We start from the raw sequence: 17855 nt of genomic DNA on the forward strand, positions 1-17855 counted from the left end.
GAGAGAGACCCCTTTCCTGCTTCTCCTGGCCAGCAGGAGGACCCCACTTCTGTTTAGCTGGGAGGGCAGAACCGAGGGCCTGTCGGTGACGGATCTTTTGTTCATTCATTCATTCATTCATTCAGTCTGTGATGTGGATGGGGGGCTGTGGTGGGTGGAGGGCCAGGGGGAGCCCCATGGGGAGCAGCCTTTGGGGAGAAGGCAGGAACAGGAGTCCCTTTTCCTGCCTCAGGTATCCAGCCATATCCAGGTGCTGGCTCGGCGAAAAGCCCGTGAGATCCAGGCCAAGCTAAAGGTAAGACAGGGATGGTGGTGGGAGCAAGGGCCCAGGACTTGGGAAGGCTGGCCTCTGGGACTTTGGGCTCTTTTCCTAGGAGGAAAAGTCTTCCTGTGGGTTTCGGGGCTGCCTGCGGAGCCAGTGGGCTTCAAGGTGCTGAGGAAAGTGGGGTTCAGCCTGTAACCTGTCTCCCCCATCCAGCAGAGGACACTGACCACTGACTGGCAGCCATGTGTGTGTGTGTGTGTGTGCGCGCGCACGTGTGTGTGTGTGTGTGTGTGTGTGTGTGTGTGTGTGTGAACAGCCAGGTTCAGCATCCTGGGAGGCACAGTCCAGACTCCTGCTGTGCATTCTGCACCCTGCCGCCCCCCTACCCCCCGCCCCAGCTCAGAGGGACAGTGCACACCCCGAATCCATGGTTAGGGCAACAGGATTGACCTCCAGACCCCTTTCCTTGAGGACCCTTCAGCCCCTTACTGTCTGAGGGTGGCCTGGCCTGGGAGGTACTGCTGGGGGTGTGGGTGGGGTTCCATGCTGGAGGAGGGGCTGGTGGAATTCTTTCTACCCTGCTCTCTGGGACTGGAGGTTCCTGCCCCTTCCTGGATCAGCCCCACCTTGCAGGCCTGGACAGGTGACTGTGCTTGAGGGGACCAGCCCTGGTGAGACCCCCTTCCCCATGGGACTCAGCCCTTCTGGATCCCATGGAGGAGCCAGCATTTGGGCCTTAGACCAGACCAGTAAATCCATGGACATTAAAAAAATTTTTTTTTAATTTTAATTTTTTGACGATACTGTGCGGCTTGTAGGATCTTAACTCCCTGACCAGCAATTGGAACCTGGGCCCTCCAGAGTGAAAGCGCAGAGTCTCAACCACTGGACGACCAGGGAACTCCCCACGTACATTTTTTAAAGTAGTGGAAACCTTTTTGTTTTTCTTCCTAACTGAATTATCACCGATATGATGTCAGAGGAGCTGCTGTGGTCAAAGTTAAGTTGGCGAGGAGCGGTCTAGGGACCCCTCCTCTGTGTCCCTCTCAGGCCCCACGACTCTCGAGCCCGAAAGCATCCGAGAACCCAGTTTCAAAGCCCCTGGGCTAGAGGACCACAGAGGACCCCTCTGGGCCTGTGGCCCATGACCCTGACCCTGGAGCCTGGAAGGCGTGGGTGGGAGGCCGCAGGAGGCTGCCCCCACTGCCCACCCAGCTCCATTTCTCCTGCATCAGCCCAGCTGTCCCTGCCCCCCACAGCTGCGGCCCAGCCCTCGCCCCTTTGCCCCCAGGACAGCTGGCTGGCCGCAGCTGCTGGTCCCTCCCTCTCAGGCTGGTACATGTACCCGGACACCCTCAGCCCCGGCGCCCACTTGCTCCCCACTCTGCTCTCTGGCCGGCTTGTGACTCCCTGGGGCCCAGCAGGGGACCTGGTGGAGAGTGGAGTGTCCAGGCTTCTGTTTAGAGCCGTTGAGGGGGGCTGTTGATTCCCGAGGGGCCCAGCTGTACGGCCCGCGTGTGCTGGAGGGACTGAACCTGTCCCTGTCCGTAGGCTCTGATGAGGGGCCAGGAACAGCCTCAGTGGACTGCCAGACAGACTTCAAGGGAGCCACGGGTCCTTTAAGTAAATATGCACATTTTCCTGCATATGCACTTAGGGGAGAATTGGGTCTGAGGATTTTACCAAATTCTCCAAGGGGTCTGGGGCCCAGAGCAGTTAAACTCCCCCGTGGCAGCAAGGTCAGGTGGAGATCTTTGGGTCACTGGCCTGGCTCTGCCCGTGGGCACTTGGCTGGGTCATCCACCTCAAGCTCCAGTCAGCTTCCTTACCTATAAATGACAGGGTTAGTCAAGGTGCTGTCTGAGGTCCCCTCCGACCTCAAAATTCAGTACCAGGTCACTGATGTCACCCCGCCACTCCCTCCGATTCCTGTCCCACTTGCTGGTCCCTGGCTGTTCAGTTAGGCCAGCTATCAGAAAGGAGTACAGGTCATTGACACAGGGTTGGAGCCATCCAGCCTCCCATTGCCATTGTTAACAGGGGTCTGTGGGCTTTCTGGGGTGCCGCCCCATCTGTGTCCTGGAGGGAGCAAGTCTAGGTGACGCTCCTGAGATCCTCAGAGTCCTTGCAGAGAGGCAGCCTAATGCTTTGTTTAGCAGAGACTGCATCACAGCAGGGCCCAAGTGTGGCCCCCAAAGGACAGTGGGCTGGGGTGCCCACCGCTCAGTGTGGCCCCTTGCACCCTCTGTGCTGAAGATGGGGTGCCCTCAGGTCCTGACCTTCCCCCTCCTTGGTCTGCTCAGCCCCTGGGCCTGCAGAGGTCAGAGGTCACGGATGTCCTGTCCTGGACCCACTTCACAGGGCAGACCATCCTATGACCCCTGTCAACACCCAGGTCCCCTAAATTCTCTGAGCCTCAATTTATCTTAGAATGTGGGTGTGACAAGTCCTGCCAGCCTCACAGGGGTCCTGTGACATTCAGAGCCAAAGTGAGACAGCGTTCTTTACTTTCCGGGGGCTGTCTGGTGCCCCGTGACTGTAAGGGTCCCTGAGAGGCCACCTGGCCCCACACCGTGTCCCACAGGAGGCCGGGCTCACCACTCGGACCTTTGCTGTAATGCCGCCCACCAGGCGACTGAAGTCACAGCAAACCCAGCTGTGAGCTGCGAGGCCCTCCCTTAGCAATCCACTTGCTTATCGCTCGGGACAGATTTGGGTCACCAAGTTGGTGATTAAATAAAGGGCCCACGTATTTTTCCCATTTAAAAATAATCCATCATAAAGATATAGGATTTCTAATCACAGCTCCCAAGTTGACATAACCCAACGTTTTGGCCTGTAATGCTGTCTGCACCAGCCCACTGTCTGTATGTATGGTCTTATTTCTGATCCATATGGACTTTTTGAAATACAAGATGTTGTCTTATTGCTTTAGAGGCCCTTCAGGGTTGGGGAGCTCAGGATGGGACCATTGGCTTAGACAAGTATTAACAAGGATTTTTTATAAGCAGGTGATACTGCAGATTCATTCAGAGCCTGTGCTGGGTGAGCCCATTTTTTGGGGGGGGTCTTTGGACTGGAGAGGACAGACAGCCACATTCTGAGACATTAAAGATGCAGGAGCCATGGGTGCCCGTGGTATAGTTGACACCCATAGGCCAGGTCTGAGACGGGGACCACAGGAGACTGGCCCTTATCACTGTCCATGTGACCAGAGATGACCTCTTCTGGGCATATTCCTGCATCCTCTCCCGTGAGCCAGGTGGGGGCCCAGACACCCTTGGTGTGGAGGTGAGTGAGGCCTGGGTGGTCTCTGTTCGCAGGTGTCCCTTAGGAGACAGGAGAGCTGTGGTCTGGCAGGTGACCTTCCAAGTCTCTTTATTTTTTTTCGAACTTTAAACTTTTTATTTTGCCTTGGGGTATAACTGATTAACAATGTTCTAGTAGTTTTAGGTGGACAGGGGAGGGACTCAGCCTTACATATGTGTGTATGCATTCTCTCCCAAATCCCCCTCCCATCCAGGCTGGCACATAACAGTGAGCAGAGTTCCCTGGTTATACAGTAGGTCCTTGTTGGTTATCCATTTTGAATACAGCAGTGTGTACCTGTCCATCCCAAACTCCCTCACTATCTCTTCCCCCTGGCAACCGTAAACTTGTTTTCTGTGAGTCTGTTTCTGTTTTGTAAGTAGGTTCACTTGTATCATTTCTTTTTAGATTCCACACATAAGGAATGTCATACAATATTTCTCCTCTGTCTGCCTTCACTCAGTATGATACTCTCTAGGTCCATCCAGTGTTGTTACAAATGGCATTATTTCATTCTTTTTAATGGCTGAGTAGTATTCCATTGCATATATGTACCACATCCTCTTTATCCATTCCTCTGTTGATGGACATTTAGGTTGCTTTCACATCTTGGCTATTGTAAACAGTGCTGCAATGAACACTGGGGTGCATGGATCCTTTCGGATCGTGTTTTTCTCCGGCTATGTGCCTGGGAGTGGGTCAAAGTCTCTTTAAACGCTAGTGCGACAGGCAGGACAAGTGTCCCCTTTGACAGATGAGGAAAGGGATCAGAGCCACCCAGTGACTTACTCAGAGTCACAGGGAAGGTTCACAGCCCTGCAGGAGCGGGAGCTTGGTCCCGGGTCCTCTGCTGGCCTGGACGGTGCTCGCGCTGAGGCCTCCCCCCCAATGTCTCCCCAGGATCAGGCAGCTAAGGACAAGGCCCTGCAGAGCATGGCTGCCATGTCGTCCGCCCAGATCATCTCCGCCGCAGCCTTCCACAGTAAAATGACCCTCACCCGGGGCCCAGGCTACCCAGCGGTCTCAGGGGTAAGTGGGGCTGCCTGCAGCCAGAGGCCGGACCGCCCTGTCCTTCTCCCTCCTCCCCCTTCTGAGGAGACACAGCGCTGGCCACACCAGAGTCCTCACCTGAGTCTTCTCAGGGAAGGAGGGACCAAGGACCGAGGGCCGTGCAGGTGTTGGAACCGCCCTCTGAGGGCCTTGGCAGGGACACAGGGTGAAGCCACGCCATCAAATGGGTGGCCTGGGGGCTCTGCAGAGTTGGCCTGGTTTCCTGATGGTGCTAGTGGTGAAGAACCCACCTGCCAAAGCAGGAGACATGAGAGACCTGGGTTCGATCCCTGGTGGGGGAAGATCCCCTGGAGGAGGGCATGGCAGCCCACTCCAGTATTCTTGCCTGGAGAATCCCATGGACCGAAGAGCCTGGCAGGCTACAGTTCATAGTAAAGAGTGGGACGCAACTGAAGCAGCTTGACACGCGCACATGCAGAAGAGGCAGCTGAGGCCCCAGGCTTTGGGGCAGCACTGGCCGGTCCCCAGTAACCCTGCCCCCACTTGGCCTCACCCCCCCTCCCCCTCAGGTGTTCCTCCCAGGTGGAGGCTGACGTCCAAGAACAAACTCTTGAATGTGAACTTCTTGGCCTGAGAACGGGTCTCTTGGCCACTCTAAGAACAGTCTAGAGAGGCCCCTCCTTCCCAGGGTGTGTCCGTATAGGGTTTTTCCTGGCTGTTGGGACTAATGCACCACCCCAGGCCCGAGAACAAGGGGCAGTCCGGGGAGCCTCTTGTCTAGCCGTTTTTCAGTGTCCAGAGGCCTCTAGTCCAGCATGGCATTGAGTAGATAGGACGACGGGACTTGAGGTGTGCCCACGTGACTTTGGGGGTGCTCAGACCTAAGCAGGATGCCTGGCTCCAGGACTGTTGGGGGCCATGCTTGGCACCGTCACAGAGGACTTATCTCTGAGGAAGGAGATGGGAGGAGCCGTGTCTGCAAGTTTGGGGGCTGCTCCTGGGAGACCCTCACTTGAAGATGTTCCAGGGGCTGGGCTTCCTGGATGCATTCTCTGGGAGGCCATACTGCCTGGATGGAGGCAGGGGTGTTAACACCCTTCCCAGCCCCCAGGCCCAGGCTCCAGCCTCCCTTCCAGCTCTGAGGCCCCTGCCATGTCTGACTCCACAATGCTGGCCATGCCCACGGGGCTCTGCTGACCCTGTGCTTTTACCTCCTCAGTTTTGGCAAGGAGCTCTGCCGGGCCAAGCCGGAACGTCCCACGAGTGAGTATGGCTTCCGATTACACCCTGGGCTGCACTTGAGCCAATGAACCATTCTGTTGACCCCGGCCGCAGGGTGGGTGGGTCACAGGGTGGAGTCAGCCTTTCCGGGTGGCCCTGTGCTTATGGATGGGGCACCTGGGTGGCATTTGCTGAAGCTCCAGTCTGTCCTGGGTGGGGCAGGGCCTGAGCTCGGGACCCTGAGGGGAGGAGGCTGGCCTGGGTGGGAGGGAGGGAGTGATGGGTTTGCCCAACAGACATGCTGCTTCCATGGGCCAGTCAGAATCCTGAGGGAGCAGGAGGCCAGAGTTCCCGACCCCCCAGGCTGCATCACAGACAACCCAGGGGCCTGACCGAGGCTCCATGGCTGCCCTGGGCTCACGCGTCCTCTCTCATCTCCCGCAGTGTGAAACCTTTCTCCCAGCAAACCTACACTGTCCAGCCGTCACTGCCTCTGCCAGGTGGGTGGGCAGGGTCTGACTCCCTCCTGTGTCACACCCTGCGGCTCCTGTCCCGGTCCCAGGTCCCGACAGCTGGGCGCTCACGCCCCCTTAGACGCCATCCTGGTGCGTGCTCAGACTGTGCACCCCGTCTCCTGGCTGCACCCCGATCCTTTCCAGAGCCAAGACCCCTGTGTGCCCATCCTCCCAAGAGAGACTCAGGGCTGGCAGCGTGCACACGGTTCCAGGGGCATGGTGGGTGCCCCGGGCAGCTGCTCCACCTGCACATGTGTCCCGTCCAGTCTGGCTCTTGGGCTGGCCTCCCTCTGGGACACTGTAACCCTCTCCTTCAGGACAGGGTTCCCGCAGAGCCTGGTGTTCCAGCCTGGAGCCCCCGGTCAGCAGAGGGAAGACTCCTGAGACGGGGCAGACTGGGCGGCACTCTGGCTTCTCACTTGACCAGCTTTGTCCTTGCCTCTTTCTCAGGAGGGTCCCTCCACCTGCCCCTCTGCGGGGCAAGACGGGATCCTCGCCCATGGCCACCTTTCCTGGTTTGGGATTGGCTCCTGCCTGCATGCTGGCCTGGCTTTTCCTGCTCTGAGAGGAGCCCTGCCACCCTCCTAGGTTCTTGACGGCCACTTGGGGCCACCCCCACCTTCCTAATCTGTGTTTTCCCCTTTCTGCCAGTCAGCTTCTCTTGGGCCCTCCTTGTTCCTGCCTGGGTCACTGCTGTAGCCTCTTAACCAGCTTCCCCATCTGCAGCCACATCCTTGCTCTTCCGCCCCATAACTCACCCATCATCTTTTTAAAGCGTCTTTCTCACCGCACTGCTTCCAGCTTAGACTCCATTAGAGGCTCCCTGGTGATTGTCACTCTCTGTGCACCTGGGCACCATCCCGGGCTGGTGTTTGTGTCTGTCCTCCGTGTGTTGGGCCACGTCTAGTGTGCCCTCACCAGGCAGGACTCGGGAAGCTGCCCTGGGACAAGTGAACGAGGGATTCAGCTCAGGTGTCCAGTGTGTGAGCTGGTGTGTCCGGCGTGGTCCTCTGCCCGCTCCTCTGCCACCCCATCTCTGTCTCCTCCCTGGGCTCCTGACCCACCTGCCTCGGCTGCCCTCTCGTCCTCTCTGTCACCAAGTCCTGCAGTCTTGCTCCCTCCATGTCCCTCCTGTGTCCCCTCCTCTTCACTGCCCTCTTCTTGTCCCCCCTCGAGAAGAGCCCACGTGGCCCGCGTCCCTGGCCAGCCACGTCCCTGGCCAGCCTCGCCCCTGCCCAGTCCTTCCTCCACAAGGAACAAGATGTGCAGAAATGCTCAGCCAATCGCTCCTTAGCCTTGCCTAGAATCCTCTGTCACCCTCCTGAGCTCAGGCTGATAACTGAACTCCTCACCCAGCAGCCTGGCCCCAACTCTCCAGCCTTGTTTCCGGCCCCCACACAAACCTGCTGGACGGAGCCTCCCAGCCCAATGAGCGTCCAACAGCCCCGTGCCCTCTGCCTGGAGCCCATTCCCCTGTCTCCGCTGCTGCCTCCTGCTCCTGCTGCATCACTTCTTTTTATTTTTTTATTAAGTTTATTTTTAATTGGAGGATAATTGCTTTACGATAGTTTCTGCTTTACAACAGCGTGAATCAACCATAAGTATACATATATCCCCTGCCACCTGAGCCTCCCTCCCACCCCCGCTGCATAACCTCTTTAAGCATCACCTGCGGAAAGCCTTTCTGACCACCTCCAAGGTGGACCAGGAGCCCCCCTGCAGCGCTCAGTCTGTTTTCATCATGTTCATTGCTTCACTTAATCGCAAACCTGCATTCACTTCTGGGCCAGATGCTGTCCCAGGGGCTGGGCAGAGACTCGTGTCATTGTAGTCATTTGTCCAGTTATCTCCCTGGCTGGACCTGAAGCCCCTCTGGAGCAAGAACCAAGCAGTGCCTGCCCTGGAAGCCCTGGGTCCAGCAGGCATTCCCCTTGACCCCTGCTCCCAACCACTCCCATCCCCTTGCTTCGCCACCCCACAACCTGTCCCTGCCCAACATCGTCTCCCCCGAGAGCTGTCCTGTGCCCAGAGGGGACTGAGCTGCCAGGGCTGAGCTCCCTGCCAGGGCTGCCCCTGGACCGCTGGCCAGTGCTTTGCCCCCACCCCCATGCCTGCTGGGAGGCACACAGCAGGTCCCCCAGCCAGGTTCCGATGGGTCTGGGGGTCTGGGGGAGGCTGGTGTGGGGAGGCCGTGTGGGCCGGCTCCCATGTGCCGTCCACCGTGTGCAGGGTTTGAATCTCCGGCAGGACCTGCCCCGTCGCCCTCTGCGCCCCCCGCGCCCCCATGGCAGGGCCGCAGTGTGGCCAGCTCCAAGCTCTGGATGTTGGAGTTCTCTGCCTTCTTGGAGCGGCAGCAGGACCCCGATACGGTAGGTTCTGGCCTTTTGCCAGCTGGATTTTCTCCTGCCCCGTCCTCCTTCCTGGAGGGTGCTGCTCCCCAGCCTCCTCCAGCTCCTATTTTACCTGCTTTGGCTTTCTCTCCCTGCCCTCTGCCCCCCTCCACCTTGGGACTAAATTTATGCTCCCTGTTCCTTCTCATCCTCTCCTGGTTCACCCGTCCTCCCCCTGGCTTCTTTCTCACTGGACCTTGTGTCTCTCCCTCCCCTAAGCCCTACCCTGGTCTCTGTGCCCCATCCTAGCCCCCAGTCCCTTCACGTCCTCCTTCCTCCCGCCTAGTCACCTCTCCCTCTGAAGACACTGGTCCCAGCCCCACCCCAGGCTGCACTGCGCTGTTCCCTATGGCTCCAAGGAGCCACCTGTCTGCCCCACATCCTCGGGGTCACCAGCAGGAGCATCAGCCCACCTCCACCTTGTCCCCTTCTGTGTCTCCATCCTGGGTGACCAGCGTCACCTGTGGAGTTCAGAGTAGCACCTGGCCAGGTGGACAGGAGACCAGAGCCGGGGAAACGTCACTGATCATTTCAGTTTAACACTTTTTTTCTTAAATGCTAAGATTTCCCAAGGTCTTTATTTTTTTATTTATTTTAAGTTGGAGGATAATTGCTTTACCCTGTTGTGTTGGTTTCTGCCATACAACCATGTGGATCAGCCCATACGTATACATATATCCTCTCCCCTCCTGAGCCTCCCTCCTACACCCTCCCACTCCCAGTTTGACATTTAGAAGCTTATTTTTCAGGTGAGGAACTCGTTAGTCAGACAAACCCTTCCTTGGAAGCCCAGCACGTATTGTGAAAGAAGTGGATTTTCTTGGGTTGCAGCAAGGGATTCCCATGCCCCTACCATCAGTCCAAGCGGAGGAAGCACCCCTTTTCTGCTTCAATGGTCTTCCATTACACGTGAGATTGAGGGGGTCCAAAGACAGAAATGACCCGCCTAAGGATGTTCAGTGACCGAGTCACGACTCAGAATAGTGCAAATAGCGACCAACACGTGCCGAGCTCCTCTGGGGAGCCGCCCGCCCCAGGCGTGGGATGCCTGTTTGCTCTGTGCTCAGCCCTTCTTCCTGCTCCGTGTTCCCAGAGGGGAAACTGAGGCCCTGCCGTGGCATCCCTGCTCTGGGCCCCTGGCTGGGCGCAGCGCCCCAGGGCTGATCCGTCCGCCCCGCAGTCCCTCAGACCAGCACTCCTGTGCCCACAGTACAACAAGCACCTATTTGTGCACATTGGCCAGTCGAGCCCCAGCTACAGCGACCCCTACCTCGAAGCCGTGGACATCCACCAGATCTACGACAAGTTCCCTGAGAAGAAGGGCGGCCTCAAGGAGCTCTTTGAACGCGGACCCTCCAACGCCTTTTTCCTCGTGAAGTTCTGGGTAAGTCCCTCGTGGCCTCGTCCTTCCTGCCCCAGCTTGTCAATGACCATCACCTGGCCCTTGGCTCAATTGCCCCGAGGGTGAAGCCTGATCAGGGAGGCCTGGCTGGCAGGAGGCACTGATGGGAACCCTGCCCTGGTCGGGGGAGATAGCAGCGTGGGGACCCTTCTCACCAGCACCTGCCTTCTTCCAGTTGGAGATAATATTCTGTGTTCTTCTAGCCACCCTCCAGATGAGAACCACCCTAGATCCCCATTTCATAGATGGGGAAACTGAGGCATGGAGTCAGCAAGGGCCTGGCTCTGAGATGCCCAGCCCCAGCGAGCCTGACTCCTGCAATCCTTCTTGTGATGGGCATGCTGGGGAAGGTCAGGGCCGTCGGGAGAAGATCACCCTCATTGTGTTACTTTTATTAGCATGTTTCTTCTTCACCGGGCTTCCCAGGTAACACTAGTGGTAATGAACCCGCCTGCCAATGCAGGAGATGTAAGAGATGAGGGTTCAGTCCCTGGGTCAGGAAGATCCCCTGGAGGAGGAAATGGCAACCCACTCCAGTATCCTTGCCTAGAGAATCCCATGGACGGAGGAGCCTGGCCGGCTACAGTCCATGGAGTCACAAAGAGTCGGACACAACTGAGCGACTGAGCATGCATCCTTGCCGCCGTACTGAAGGGAGGTACAGTTGACAGCCTTGGTCCCTAGAGGGGAAACGGGCACAGAGAGCTGAAATGACCTGCCAGGGCCACCCAGTTCGTAGTGGCAGCCCAGAGCTCAGACCCAGCTCTGGGAGTGTGCTTGTAACTACCGCCCTACATTTCCTGCTTTGCCGGGTGCCTGCTGCCTCCCGCAGGGCCCTGGTGCTCCCCCTGTCCTGGTGGAGAAGGCTCTGGATTGCCTAAACAGGGACCCCAGCCCCTAAGCGGGGGCAGGAAGAGAACAAACTTTGATGCGCATTCAGAGTCATTTTCTAGAGCCCAGACTTCGCTTCCAGGAGATGGTCGGGATGATCTCCTTCCTGCCTGGAGATCAGAGCTGGCAGGAGGTGGGGAGGAGCCAGAGTATCCTTCCCCAGTCTGGCCCATGGCCCTGGTCCTCTCCTTTCTTCTGACCCTAGAGGGGCTGGGGGCAGGGATGATGAAAGAAGAGGGGGTGGGGGCGGAGGTGCCAGGAAGCGTGAACGGGCAAGTTCCACTCTGGCCTCAGTGCCCCGTCTGTGGGCTGCATACACAGCCTGTGCTCTATGGACCCAACAGGAGCTCGCGTTCTCAGCGTCCTGGGGCGGTTACCACACAGGACTGGGGGCGGACTACCAGCGAGCCCTCCAGTGTGTAAGGAGAGCCAGGTGGGCAGTGGACAGCCTGGCTGGAGAGTTGCCTTCCCGGGAGTCTTGGCTGCTCTGGGCCCTGTTTCTCCACCTGCAGAGTCAGCTCTTGGTTCTTGAGGGCGTGTGAGAGGCTGTGTGTCTGAGGACTCCACCATGTGCGGTCAGCTGACGGTGAAGGGGGCCGTGTGCCTGCCTCCTGTCCCCAGCCTGAGCCCTGATGGCCAGAGGCTTGGGCAGGGTGAGGGTGGGTGAAATCAGAGCTGGGGACGGGGCAGCGGGCCGGGGAGGCGGGGGGCGGGGGGGCTTGTCGGTGGCCGGGACACCTCAGCCGCCATCTGGTCCTTCTCCTCCTGTGTGGGGAAGGCAGAGGCGCCAGGGAAGGTCAGACCTGTGATGTGGGGAAGGCAGTTCTCCTGCTTGCTAACCATGGGACTCGGGGTCCTCCTGGGCAGCCCCAGACCACAGCCATCCGGAACCCTCTACTGCGCCCTGGCCTGGAGCTGGCGGGGGATGGGCCACACATTTAGGCAGGGACACGGCTGGCCAAGGACTTGGTGAGCCCCCTCCCCGCCCCCAGCCTCCTTTTTCCTGCCTGGTGGTTTTCTCATCCGGCCCCAGGCCCTGGGCACGCAGGCAGTGGGGTGGGTCAGAGGGCACTTGGAGTGGGAGGAGGGGGGACTCTGATGTCCCCAGCTTGGCCTCCCGGCCCCTCCTGCCGAGTTGCTGCCCTCACTGGTGGAGGGTAGGGAATGAGTGGTCGGCTCGCGTCCGCCAGGGCTCGTCGGTTGCAGCTGGCAGGGGCATCGGCACAGGAGGGGTTCGGGGGGTCAGGCTGGGCCCCGTGCATGTGAGATGTGGGGGCTGAGAGGCCAGCGCCCCGCCCTCCTCCCCCAGGACCTGTGAGATCAGCAGAGTCCTCCTCTGTCCGTCGGCGGAGGGAGAGGGGCCTCCTGGACACCAATGGCTGTTAACTCTGGATTGAAAAGGCCGGGCCGAGCTGGCTGGGAGGACAGGGCCCCAGCTCCTCCTCCGTGGCAGGGCCCTGTCTCCCGGGCACATACCAGCGCGTGACAATGAATCTGAGCCCCCAGCCCCCTCGCCCGGCTGTCTCGGCTCATCTGTCAGCCACCCGATCCCCCACACCTGTTCCGGGCACAGCCTGTGAGCTGCCCACCGCGCCGCGGCTATGAATAGGGTGAGGGAGGGGAGCGAGGGGGCGCTGGGGTGGGGGGTGGGGTGCCTCTGAGGGTAACAGGGGGGCAGCTCTGCTCTCAGGCTGGGAGGGTGGAGACGCCAAGCTTGTGTGGGTGCAGGGCTCAGAGTGGGGGTACACGGTGGACAGGAAACCCTGCAGTGGGGCTGTCGAGGGGGTGGGATCGTAGTTAGGACGTCACAGAGGATGCTGTGTGGCTGTCACCGGCTGGGGTCCCCGGGGGTAGATTCTGGGGCAGACTCTGGACCTTCGCTTGTGGGACTTCCCTTTTTGCATGCCGGATCTTAGTTCCCAGACCAGGGGTCGAACCCCGGCCCTCTGCATTGGAAGCACAGAGTCCTAACCCCTGGACCGCCAGGGAAGTCCTTATGGAATTATATCTCTGCTCCATCTCCTCTCTCTCTCAACTGTCAGCTCACCTGTTCTCGCTGCTCCCCCCAATCCCCCAAGTCACACACACACACACTCCTTGAGGGCAGAGACTATGTCGCAGCCTCTTCCCTTCCATCTCGGCTGTTCTGGGCCAGGCAGGATGCATGGGTGACTGAAAGGCCAGGCGAGTGGGAGGTGATGCCAGAAGACCCGGGAGGGTCTTTGGGCTGGGGTGGGGCTGCGGTTCTGAGGACTGGCAGGTGCAGGAAGCGTAGGTGCCCTCCTTGTGACTACAGGACCGCTCCTCGCCCAGAGCCACCGTGCGGGGGCAGGCTCAGACAGCCACGTGCCACATTCTGTTAGGCACACACCCTGCGCCTGGCTGGGCCCTAGGAGAGCTTGTTTCCTGCTTCCGGGGTCTTCACTGTCCAGAAGGGGCAAGGCCAGGCCCTGCCAACCCGGTGGTGGTCGCGTTTTAAAGGGGTTCTGCATGAGGGTGCCAAGACCTCTCAGAGCAGTTTAGAGGAGGGGCCAAGCAGAAGGGGGCTGGTGTTGGGGAGACTGGTCTGGAGGCAGACTGAGATGCATAAGTCTAGGGTAGCTGGGCTCACGGGGCCACAGAGATGGCGAGGGGCCGGCCCCCCAGAGCCATTGCTGAAAGGCACCGGCAGGGTCTTGTTGCGCTGCAGGCCAGTGTGAAGTCTCGTCTGCTGAGCGGTGGGTACCTGGTGGGCAGCGGGGACCAGGCTCTTGCCACTGTTTCTGTCGCACAGCCTGACTTTACCCCAGGCTTGCGTGTGAACAGACAGGGACGCTTTCTGAGGTCCTACATCCATGTTCTCTCTGAGTGTCCCCCACCTCGATGGTGTCCTGGCCCTGGGACCTGGGCCGTGATCCCCAACAGGGCCCCTCTGAGTCACCACCCCGCCCTCGCCCTTGTCTCCCTCCAGGCAGACCTCAACACCAACATGGAGGACGAGGGCAGCTCCTTCTACGGGGTGTCCAGCCAGTACGAGAGCCCTGAGAACATGATCATCACCTGCTCCACCAAGGTGTGCTCCTTCGGCAAGCAGGTGGTGGAGAAAGTGGAGGTAGGCCACGCTGCCCACCTGGGCTCCGGCCCCTCACGCACACACACACACACCCTCCGCCCCCAGCTGGGCTTCTCACCTCTTTCCCCAGATTTGCCTGAATTAAGGCAGTCTCACCCTCACCTCGTCCTTATCACTGACAACCTACCTCACGCCCAACACGAGCCGGGGGGGTGAGAGGCCAGCTACCCCCCCATTCCTGGTGGTTCTCACCTGCTGTACATCAGGACTTGGGGGGCCAACACCCTGGCCCTGAGTCCCCCACAGTGCTTAACCCCAGACCTCTCCCACCTGCGGTGCTGTCTGGGCAAGTCGCAGTCTCTGAAAAGCTCTTCAAGTTATTTCCAGTGAAGTTTTAGTTTGAGATAATTGTGATCCACGTGCAACTGTAATCCCTTTGCTAGCCCCCTCTTGCCTACTAGAGTGGATGAAGCATTAGCCCCCTGAAGCTGACTCTGATGCAGCCCACATGCTCAGCTGTGTGCCTGAGTGTGCACAGATGTGTAGATGCACATACATGACGGATCCATGGCCACAAGGTCCCTGTGACCCTGCCCCTGTGTGCGGCCAGAACTGAGCTGTCACTGTGTCCCCGCCTCCACATCTTTAAGCTCCTCCCTCAGATACCCGGTGGGTGTCCGGGTCCCCAGGGGAGGTGGGGGTCTGTCTCCAGGGACCCCGGGGCTCAGCCCCACCTTCCCACTTAAGCCCTAGTGGGTCGTGGGCCTTCCTCAGGGAGCTGTCGGGCTGGAGGTGGGCAGCAGCCTTCTAAGTCGCGCTGTCCCCGGCCCCGCAGACCGAGTACGCACGCTACGAGAACGGCCACTACTGCTACCGCATCCACCGCTCCCCGCTCTGTGAGTACATGATCAACTTCATCCACAAGCTGAAGCACCTGCCTGAGAAGTACATGATGAACAGTGTGCTGGAGAACTTCACCATCCTGCAGGTGTGTGTGTGCGGGTGTGTGTGCAGGTGTGGGGGAAGGGGGGAAGGCAGGTGTGGGGAGACAGGTGTGTGATGTGTGTAGGTGTGGGGGGACAGGTGTGTGGTGTGTGCAGGTGTGGGGGGACAGGTGTGTGGTGTGTGCAGATGTGTGTGCAGATGTGGGGGGACAGGTGTGTGATATGGGTAGGTGTGGGGGGACAGGTGTGTGTGTGCAGGTGTGGGGGGACAGGTGTGTGATGTGTGTAGGTGTGGGGGACAGGTGTGTGGTGTGTGCAGGTGTGAGGCAGGTGTGGGGGGACAGGCAGGTGTGTGTGTGTGGGGAAGGTGTGTGGTGTGTGCAGGTGTGTGTGCAGATGTGGGGGGACAGGTGTGTGATATGGGTAAGTGGGGGGGAAGGTGTGTGGTGTGTGCAGGTGTGAAGGCTGGTGTGGGGGGAAGGTGTGTGGTGTGTGCAGGTGTGTGTGCAGATGTCGGGGGACAGGTGTGTGATGTGGGTAGGTGTGGGGGGAAGGTGTGTGGTGTGTGCAGGTGTGAAGGCAGGTGTGGGGGGAAGGTGTGTGGTGTGTGCAGATGTGGGGGGAAGGTGTGTGGTGTGTGCAGGTGTAGGGGAAGGTGTGTGGTGTGTGCAGGTGTGGGGGGAAGGTATGTGGTGTGTGCAGATGTGGGGGGACAGGTGTGTGACGTGGGTAGGTGTGTGGGAAGGTGTGTGGTGTGTGCAGGTGTGAAGGCAGGTGTGGGGGGAAGGTGTGTGGTGTGTGCAGATGTGGGGGGAAGGTGTGTGGTGTGTGCAGGTGTAGGGGAAGGTGTGTGGTGTGTGCAGGTGTGGGGGGAAGGTGTGTGGTGTGTGCAGATGTGGGGGGACAGGTGTGTGACGTGGGTAGGTGTGTGGGAAGGTGTGTGGTGTGTGCAGGTGTGAAGGCAGGTGTGGGGGGAAGGTGTGTGGTGTGTGCAGATGTGGGGGGACAGGTGTGTGATGTGGGTAGGTGTGTGGGAAGGTGTGTGGTGTGTGCAGGTGTGAAGGCAGGTGTGGGGGAAAGTGTGTGGTGTGTGCAGATGTGGGGGGACAGGTGTGTGATGTGGGTAGGTGTGTGGGAAGGTGTGTGGTGTGTGCAGGTGTGAAGGCAGGTGTGGGGGGAAGGTGTGTGGTGTGTGCAGATGGGGGGGGACAGGTGTGTGATGTGGGTAGGTGTGTGGGAAGGTGTGTGGTGTGTGCAGGTGTGAAGGCAAGTGTGGGGGGAAGGTGTGTGGTGTGTGCAGGTGTGTGTGCAGATGTGGGGGGACAGGTGTGTGATGTGGGTAGGTGTGGGGGGAAGGTGTGTGGTGTGTGCAGGTGTGGGGGGAAGGTGTGTGGTGTGTGCAGGTGTGTGTGCAGGTGTGGGGGGACAGGCAGGTGTGTGTGTGGGGGGACGGTGTGTGCGCAGATGTGGGGGGACAGATGTGTGATGTGGGTAGGTGTGAGGAGACAGGTGTGCGGTGTGTGCAGGTGTAGGGGCAGGGGTGGGCGGTGGGCGGGGCGGACGGCACACTGTGTCCTGAGGCCCATCCCCTCCCCGCCCCCCGCAGGTGGTCACCAACAGAGACACCCAGGAGACCCTGCTGTGCGTGGCGTACGTCTTCGAGGTGTCGGCCAGCGAGCACGGGGCTCAGCACCACATCTACCGGCTGGTGAAGGAGTAGAGACCAGGGACTGGGAGGGGGTGACATCACGTGTGCAGGGACGAGGGGAGGGGCCCCACAGGGGCAGCCCCCCGCAGCACCGAGAGTTGAGGTGGTGACTTTTCTGCCCAGGAGCAAACTCTGCCTGAACCCGCAATTGCCCAAGCCCAATAAACCCCAGCTCTTGCGTCTTCAGAGGCCCCGTCTGGCTGCGCGAGCCCCGGGAGGGCCGAGGGAGAAGGGGCCGGACGCCGCCGCGGGCGCGGCTGTGAAGCCAGGGCTCCGTGGACTCGGCCAGGACGGTCGCCAGCTGCCGACGCTCAAGATGGCATGTCCCCGAGCTGCCCTGGAGCCCTGCCCCCGGCTCGGGCCACACTGGGAGGCCTGGGGACAGGCGCGGGTCCCAGCCTGTGCGTCCTGTGCGGGCACCTCGGCCACGGGGCGCGATGCGTCTGCCCCCTTCCCCCACCGCCTCTGCGGCCCCTCCCCGTGAACAGCCGACGCGGAGGCCGGCGCAGCTCGGGGGAGGGTTTCAGATGTGGAGGTTAGACAGGGGCAAGCAGAGCTCTTTAGCTCCAGTGGACGTGAAGTCTCTGGCCATGCCAGCTGCCCGGGGGGTGAGTTCCAAGGGGCCTCAGGTCACGGGAGCCCAAGACAGCGAGGGTGGGAGTGCTGGGGCCCCTTCTGAGTGTGGGTGGGGGCCCTGGGGGCCCTTGGCGTCCTCTTCGGGGGTGAAGGCCAAGAACGTTGGTCCGAGGCCCGCGGTGCGCTGATGGTCTCTGAGACCATGCCGTCGGTATGCCTTGCCATCTCACAGCAAGCGCCTCCCAGCCAGGAAGCCTGCTGGGTGGTGACCACCTTGGAGCAGCCGGGCGACCACCCCCTCCCTGGGCGGAAGGTTCTGTGCCCCCTGGGGATGGAGGTGGGGTGGGAGTGGAGCCCACCCTGGGCCTGGAGGGGACCCCTCAGCTGAGGGAAGTTCCCTGGTCTTTTCCTCCCGGCAACTGGCCTCAGTCCTAGGGCTCCCCGCTGCCCGCCCTGTCTCAGCGTGTGTGTTCTTTCCTGCCTGTAAAGGGGGGCGGCCTTAGTGAGGAGGACGTGTCTGTATAGTGCCTGATGCAAGGCGTACTAAATAAATAGATAAAAAGTTGTTACC

At 59.9% G+C, this 17855-nt stretch overlaps 1 protein-coding gene across 1 annotated transcript in view; it reads left to right on the plus strand.

Annotated features, from left to right (window-relative positions):
- The window catches only part of TEAD4 (TEA domain transcription factor 4), a 31983-nt gene extending 15093 nt beyond the window's left edge, over nt 1-16890 (plus strand). The window contains exons 3-11 of the mRNA XM_061124703.1: nt 233-295; nt 4475-4603; nt 5805-5848; nt 6251-6306; nt 8569-8690; nt 9922-10095; nt 13955-14095; nt 14892-15044; nt 16607-16890. Coding sequence (XP_060980686.1) covers nt 233-295; nt 4475-4603; nt 5805-5848; nt 6251-6306; nt 8569-8690; nt 9922-10095; nt 13955-14095; nt 14892-15044; nt 16607-16720 — 996 coding nt within the window. The 3' untranslated portion in view covers nt 16721-16890. The remainder of the gene's footprint in view (nt 1-232; nt 296-4474; nt 4604-5804; nt 5849-6250; nt 6307-8568; nt 8691-9921; nt 10096-13954; nt 14096-14891; nt 15045-16606) is intronic.
- The last annotated feature ends 965 nt before the right edge of the window (nt 16891-17855 follow it).

The sequence above is a fragment of the Dama dama genome, chromosome 22 (assembly GCF_033118175.1).
Source record: "Dama dama isolate Ldn47 chromosome 22, ASM3311817v1, whole genome shotgun sequence".
In the NCBI taxonomy this organism is placed as follows: Eukaryota; Metazoa; Chordata; class Mammalia; order Artiodactyla; family Cervidae; genus Dama; species Dama dama.